We start from the raw sequence: 7,755 nt of genomic DNA, 5'->3' as shown, positions 1-7,755 counted from the left end.
ACGGGTCTGCGTGGGCTCACAGGTGGTGCCCACAGCGCACACCCGGGGATTCCAGGGAGCGAGAGGGTGTGGACATCACTGAACCGCTCCCCCCCCCCGCGGGGGCCGAGGTGGGGCTGTTGCTCCTGTGGGGGGTCAGGAGTCGTGACAGAATGTCCTGCCTCCCAGCCAGCCCCGAGGGAGCCGAGCAAGAGACACAGGCTCAGGGCCTCGGAGCAGAGACGTACCCCAGAGTCCTGGCTGGGCTAGCATCTCCCCAGGCGCCTTGAGTCTGGGCTGCACAGAAGAGGTCCTGGCTGCCACCTGCTGCTGGTCCAGGTGCCAGGTCAGCGGATGTGACCAGGTGGTGGGGAGTGGGCACGCCAGACCCTGGGCCCAACTCTGCCAGTGCCTCGGCTTCTCCACCCAGGGTTTCCTGTTTCTGAGGGAGACAGGGACTTGTTCTGCACCCATTTCGCAGATGGGGAAGCTGAGGTTCGGCTAGGTCAAGAACTCACTGAAGCAGAGTCAGACCCGAGAGCCTGTCCTCCGAAGAGGTCAGCCCTGTGGAGCCGGGGGTAGCTGGCATGAGGGTCCAGATGGAGTGTGGCTCAGGGCAAGGTCCCCTGTGTCCTTGCAGCCCTTCTAGCAAGGGGGCTTGTAAGGGCTTGGAGCTGCAGCCCCTGCACCAGGAGAACGCAGAGCCTAGGTGCAGGTGGTGGTGGCCCCTCTGTCCACACAGGACAGCCCTGGTCGCACAGGCTGAGCCCAGCCCAGCACGGGTCCTTCTGAGCCTGTATCCTGCCCAGCCGTGGCCAGGGTGGGGGAAGTGGCCACACACCTGTGCGGGATGAAGCTTAGTCCCGCTTGGGCTTGTGGGGCGGCCTGGGGCGCATCCTATAGTCCAGGTAGGCACCGAGGCAGGACCAGAGAAGGAAGCGTGCCAGCAGAATGAGGACCAATAGGACCACCAGGGCATCAGGGCCCGCGTCTCGCCAGGCCACGAGGCCATGACAGGAGGGACGCCCCGGGCGAGCTCAATCCAGCTGGTGGCCTCCGAGCTGCACCCCCTCCCCACAAGGTTCCTCCCGCGTTCCCTGCAGCAGCAGCAGCCTGGCAGGCCGGGGCCAGCTCGCCGCAGCCTCCCTGGTCAAGAGGCCCGCGGTGCATTCATCCGGAGTTCCCCGCTGCCCAAGCCCACAATGCCCGCATTGTCCAGGGGCCCCGGGGGCGGGAGGCGCCCGAGCCCGCCCTCCTCGCCGGCGCTGACGTAATCGCCAAACATCTCCGGGGGCCCCGGCGGGCGGCAGCTGCTGGGCCCGGGCTGGCGGCCCTTTCAGCGGCCCACGCCGGCTCTTCCGCCCCGCGAGACAATCGGGGTCTTTCTCTCCCCAGTTAGCTATCGCTTCTGGGGGCCGGGGCTGGGCGGGCGGTCCTCCTGGTGGTGGTGGCGAAGGGCAGGCAGAGAAGGCCGTCCGAGCTGTGCAAAGGAAAGGGGAGGAGGCAGGGTGGATGGAATCAGGCTCCAGTGGCACACGGGGGTCCCCAGAGGCCTCACGGCCAGCAGGTGCTGGGCGGTCAGCAGAAGGAGGGCCCCCAGAAAACCCTGGGCTCTGGGGAAACTTTCTTGACATTCCCCCCCGTCACCCAAGCCTGACGTGAAACCTCCAGGGACCCACACACGCCTCCCATCACAGGACGGTCCTGCAGAAGGCACTCTTGGCCAGGACCCTGACCCCTGGCTGTGACCCTCAAGCTGAGCCACCCGGACCATTCTGGAATGTTCCAGAATAAAGGCACAGCGAGGGGGTCTGTGACAGCGGTGCTCCCAGAGCTAGACACCACTGTGTGTGCTGCATCCATCCCCTCCCGCAACCCGAAGCCCCCAGCTCGGCTGTGCCCTGCTCCAGGCACAGGTGAGGGGCCGGTCACAGCGCAGTGACCAGAGCACTCCGCTTGCTGGCTCCAGGCTTCTGGAATGTTGAGGAAAGTCACGGCGACTTCCTGGAAAGACTCAGGCGCAGGCTGGGGTGCAGGGGCCAGCGGGCTGAGGGCCCGGCAGGTGCTTCGCTTACCTGAGCTGCGGTGTCCCCGCCGGGGGAGCTGGAGCCACCCGCTCACTCGGGGCGCAGCCTCCTAGTGCTCTATGCAGCCTCAGGGCAGGTGGGGACGAGGTGGCCTTGGTCAGGACGCCCGGTGTTTGCACAGTGTCACATGGTGACCACGCACAGGGGACTCCTGGGGGTCACCGGGGTGCTGCCCCTCCCCCCAACCACACCCAGAAATCCACAAGGACGCGGACTGCTCAGGCAGCTGCTCCCCAGCCCGCTCCCCGATAGAGGCCATGGTGCTGGGCACAGGTGCAAGGTCTGGGCCAGGGCCAGCCACATGGCCAGGGCCCACCCGAAGGGAAGGCAGTGACAGTGGAAGTGCCAGTGCCAGGCTGGCCGGAGGTACGCTCCCACACCCAGCAAGGAGGCTCCCATGTCCCCCGCAGCTGACTTTGGGGAGTGGGTTGGGATACCATCTCATGCCCCTCCCCGAGGCCCCGTTTCTCCAGCAGCCCCTGGTTTCATTGTCACAGGAGCCACCCCGGAGCACAGGAAACCCTTGGCTGAAGCCTGACCACACAGAGTCCTTGCGTTCGGGAGAGGGGGTATGCCCAAGAGTGTCCCCCCCCCTGCAAGATGACCTGGATGTGGGGGTGTGACCAGAGCCGCCCCCTCCTGGCTGGTCCTCTGCACTCTGCCCACTCCTCCCCCGCCCCCCCCTCCGTGTCCGCCCACCACACCAACTGCTAGACCGCCGGCCGACAAGGGAAGCCCAAGGGGCTGGTGACCAGCTGCCCCATTGGCCACAACAACCCCAAGTGTGGCCAGTGACTTCAGACTGCCAGCCCTGGGCCCCAGGGCCACTGAGGGGGCCTCAGCCACCTTCAGTACTTCCCATAACGCGAGTCCAAGAGACAGGCTGGGGAGAGCCGCCAGGCATAGCGGAGGGGCTGAGAGCCAGCCATCCTGCCTGCAACCTCCCCCAGGGCCCAACTCGCCTGTGGGCCAGCTCTGACTGTAGCAACCACTCAGGGCACAGCTGGGCCTCAGTTTACCCCACTGTGAAAGGGGTGACACCCCCTCCCCAGCTTCTCAGGCAAAGCCAGGAGTAAGGGCATTTTGCAGGGGGTCTCTGCGCAGCAGGCCCAAGGGAGAGAAACGCTGACCCAGGTGGACGCACCTGCCAGGTGAAGCCACGGCCCTCACCAGGGCCAGGGGCAGGTGCCTGCTCTCCCAGGTGAAGCCACGGCCCTCACCAGGGCCAGGGGCGGGCGCCTGTTCTCCCATTGTTTCCGCTTCGTTGCTGCACCGTTCTCTCAGAACCTGGTCAAGTATTTCCAGAATGTGCGCTCTCTCTCTGAACGCCACCCACCCCCTCCCCAAGCTCGGCGCAGTTCCGGATGCCTAGAAGGCACCGGGCTGCTGGCGCCGTGGAGAGGCCCAGTGGGGGCATGGCAGGTTGCGCTGCCATCTGCACGCGGTACTTGCATCCGACAGGGGTGTCAGTTTGAGGCCTGGCTACTCCGCTCCCCATCCAGCTCCCTGGGAAAGCAGCGGAGGCCGCTAGGTGGGTGGCTCCGTGCCAGCCACATGGGCACTCTGGGTGGAACTCCAGGCTCCTGACTGTGGCTGGCCCAACCCAGGCCGTTGAAGCCATGTGGGGAGTGAACCTGCAGATGGAAGAGCTGTCGCTCTCTCTCACTGTGACTCTGTAACTCTGCCTTTCGGATAAATAAACACATCTTCAAAAAAAGAAAATGGATGAGACGCGTGGATCAGAGTGACATTCGAGTCTGTCCAAATTAGCCTCAGCCACTCATTTTTCCTCTTTTGGCCAAAAAAAAAAAAAAAAAGGCAGGCTTGCTCTTCTCCCCAGGCCAAAGCAAAGTTACAGAAGTCACACCACTTGCACAGAGCCCAGGATGGTGGGCCAGCTCCAGGACGGCCCGCTCGGGGGGCCCACGGACCTCTCCCCCAAGAGCCACCAGCCGCCGTTGCGGCCACCAAAGCAACATGCATTTCAAACGGGGCTTGCCGTGAGCAGCGGCCTCCTCTCAGACGGGCGAAAATTAATTTTCTTTCTTCCTGCGACACAAAGGCAGATTAGACTCAGCGGTGGGACGAGTGGGGCCAAGTGGAGGGGCTCCCGCATTGAAGGAGTCCCCTTGCTCACAAGGGCCGGCCCCCTTGCGGGAACCCCCGCCCCCCGCCCGACCCGAGGACACACTTGAGAACGAGGCGGCGGCGCCGGCCCTCGGCTGGGCATGATCAGACAGCAGGTCAAAGGCGCTGTCAGGAGCGGAATGAAATTCTAAATAAATTAGCCATGTCCGAGAGCCGGCACAACACCGGATTAGGGCGCACAAAGGCGGCACCGAGTACACGGCCCACCTTGTCAGAATGCACAATAACCTGCTCCCACCCTCTCACCTCGGCCGCACGAGACAAAGACCTGCAGGCGTGGGGACGGGCGCGAGCTGGCAAAGTTGGGAGGGACATTTACACAGAGACGGCCGTCCCCCGTCCTGCGCCTCACGTGGGCTGAAAGGATCGGTTCGTGACGGGTGACTGCACAGGACACGAGTGGGCACCACGACGAGTATCCCCCATTTCAGCAACCACCGCACCCACTTACACCCCACAGCATCATTAGACGGGGAGGCTGGGGCCGGGCTGTGGGAGCTGGCGCGGCCCTGTTGCCTTCTGAGAAGTTTCTTTTTGGGGCAGCAACCAGGTGAACAAGAGTGGCACCCGCAGGGCTGGGCCACCTGTGACAACTCCTGAATTATATCGGCAGTCCTCATGCAACACCATTTAAAACAATCGAAAAACCACAAACCCAGGAAACTTCTGCAGCCTCTTTGGAATCAAGGGGCACTGGGTGGTGTGGTTTAGGGGAGGCACTTCTGAAGGTGCAATGGCCCTCCTCCTCTCCTTCCTCCCCCTCGCCTTGGACCCTGATGACAAACACGCTGTGCCCTCGGCCTTCCACCGCCCCGTCTTGTCCCTGGCAGAGACCCGGCAAGGGACTTGACTGTCTGCATGCGAGACAGGAAGGGAGCCCGCGTTTCCAGGAGGGGTTGGCCCTTCTCCGGGCCCAGGGGACCACAAGCCAGCCCTCCAGACCGTCCAGGGAGGGCTCGTGGGAGGAGGCAACCGCATGATGTCAGTGAGCAGGACGGAGAGCGGAACAGAGGAGCTGTCCCGCCAGGACGGCCAGGTCCCCCGGGAGCAGGATCCATAGCCAGGTCCCCAGGAGCTGCCGCTGTCAGCAGCTGTCCCCTCGTGGCCACCCTGAGGCACACTACTAGAACCTCCGGGGCATGGGGACGCCTGGTGGCCGGTGCCCCCATCCCCTCCAACCACTCCGTCCTGGCACTCGGACCAGCTCCTCCCCGTTCCCTCTCCTGCCCCGTGGCTTGCTCACCCCTAAAGGACTCTGAGGGCCCAGCAGTTTCTGGATTGGCCTCCACCCCTCCTGCTCAGTGTCCATGCCCAGTGGAGGCTGCAGGGGTCACATGACCCAGCGCCCTCCAGGCCAGACACACCCACAGGCGTCTAACACGCAGGCGCAGTGAGCTCACCCACGAGTGCACATTTCCACGCTGTGCAAAAAAAAACAACGTGTGGCTGAGGGCAGAAACTTCCACCTCCAGCGCCAGCATCCCATGGGGCGCTAGCCCAAGCCCCGGCTGCTCCACTTCCCATCCAGCTCCCTGCCCGTGGCCTGGGAAAGCAGTGGAGGACGGCCCAGAGCCTTGGGACCCTGCACCCCCATGGGAGACCCAGAAGAGGCTCCTGGCTCCTGGTTTCAACTAATTCAGCTCCGACCACTGTGGCCATTTGGGTAGTGAACCAACGGATGGAGGATTTTTCTGTCTCTTTCTAATTCCACCTTTCAAATAAATAATTTTTTAAAATACTATGCATAATGTAAAGCTTTCGGCTGTCAAGTCAGCCTCTTTTAATCCCACTCTCCATGAACGTCCTGCAGTCACCTGCTCCCGAAGGCCCCGTGTGTGCCTCGTAGTTTATATTAGCGTGTTACTCTTCCACGTCCTCATCTACCCCGCACCTAAGACGCGTCGCCTGCTGGTTCCCGCCTCCTCGCTGAGGCCCACGCTGCCTCTTGCAGCCCCGATAGGCAACGCGAGCAGCAGCTTCAGCCACTGCACCCCAACATGGCCACCCCGCTGCCCCCCAGGAAATCTTTTCTGTTCTTAAGCTTGGTGGCCAAACCATTCAGAGGCACACACAGGCGCGTCTTATAATTCCTTTACTGGGGCATCTGCGCAGGTGCAGCCGGAAGTGTGCGAGGTCCTGGGGCGTCTGCGCAGGTGCAGCCGGAAGTGTGCGAGGTCCTGGGGCGTCTGCGCAGGTGCAGCCGGAAGTGTGCGAGGTCCTGGGGCGTCTGCGCAGGTGCAGCCGGAAGTGTGCGAGGCCCTCCGGGGCCATGTGTTCTGCTGTCCTCCCCCGTTGGCCTGCCCTGCGGCCACCTCTCCTGGAAGGTCACCGTGGAGCCTTCTGCCCTGAAGCTCTCCCCTTTGTTGCTTCAGGCGGGCATTCTGCAGCCCCTTCTCCTGGGTTTCTGATGCTCTCACCTCGGGCTGACCCCAGTGAGCCCACCCCAGGGCTGCTGTCTTCCTAGGCGTGGTTGCTGGGCATCCCGAGGTCTGCTGCCCCAGATACTCCGAGAGTCAGTACTAGGCCTGCTTGCCTGGGGCCTCCCAGTCCCTGCTCCACAGTACCCCGACTCCTGCTCCCTCCCACCAACCTGCCTGCTGGGCCTGTGGCACCCGGGGCGTGGCCGCCTCTCCTCCCAGAACCTTCTCAAGTGGCCACGTCCTGAGCCCCTGACCTGGGTCAGCACCGCCTGGCTTCCCCCTACATCCTGGGTCACTCCCAGCCCCACCGTGTCTGCTTCCCTTGGCCAGGGTTTCGCCTAAACAGAAATGCTTGGTTACAAGGCAGTGGCATCAGCCAGCGCCCCACCCCGCCCCGGCTGGGACAAAGGAAGATACAACATATGGCAGTTAGAATGGGGACATCATACCAGAGTTACGAAGATGGCGATGCTAAGGAAGAAAATTCTGGAACTGCAGCGGATGGGTTATTGAGGAGACCGTGGCTCATGTAAACCAGCGAGAAGCGCCGTCTGCCGTCGTCCCTGGGGACACGGCTGGTGCAGGCTACCGAGGGCTGGGACTGTGTCTTCCGGATGTCTCCTGCGTCAGCCCTCAGACTCCATCCTGCTGAGCTCAGCTGTGTCTTCAGAGAAATCTCCAGGCCGCGCCAGGGAGAGGCGCAGACTCGCGGACCCCAGTGGAGACGGCAGCAGCTGCCCCGTCATGGCCGCCCCGTTCACGCTCTCACTAACAAGCACTTTGGCACTCACCCCTTCCCGTGAGCGGGCACTGTCACACTCACACACGCTTGTACACTGTCATTCACATGCATTCGTGCACACTCGCACCGGCATGTCCACACAGGGCCAGCACGCCTGCAAGTGAGTGCTTCCCCGCCAGAGCAGCCGTGCCCACACCCCGACCCCGACCTGGGAGCCCCGAGGCAGCCACACCCTGCAAAGCCGCCCCAGCTTCCAGCCCGGAGGGCAGGGGAGCGAGTGAGGGGGAGCTTGCCCAGGGTGGACACTAAATATGGCACAATAAGACTCCCACCCCCTAGAACCATCTTCCTCCTCCTCTTCCTCAGCTGGAGAGAAAGG

The 7,755-nt window shown here is 63.3% G+C and overlaps 1 protein-coding gene across 1 annotated transcript; it reads right to left on the bottom strand.

The window, feature by feature from the left end:
• Positions 1 to 836: 836 nt before the first annotated feature.
• On the bottom strand, positions 837 to 991 carry SMIM38 (small integral membrane protein 38). Its single transcript, XM_040970958.1, is given in 2 exon segments — positions 837 to 967; positions 970 to 991. Coding segments are annotated over 2 exon segments (153 nt in total).
• Positions 992 to 7,755: the final 6,764 nt, after the last annotated feature.

The sequence above is a fragment of the Ochotona curzoniae genome, unplaced genomic scaffold (genome assembly GCF_017591425.1).
Source record: "Ochotona curzoniae isolate NIBS_2020 unplaced genomic scaffold, NIBS_Ocur_1.0 scaffold_4937, whole genome shotgun sequence".
In the NCBI taxonomy this organism is placed as follows: Eukaryota; Metazoa; Chordata; class Mammalia; order Lagomorpha; family Ochotonidae; genus Ochotona; species Ochotona curzoniae.
The sequence above is the reverse complement of the archived record's forward strand: the minus strand, read 5'-3'. Positions and strand labels throughout refer to the sequence as shown.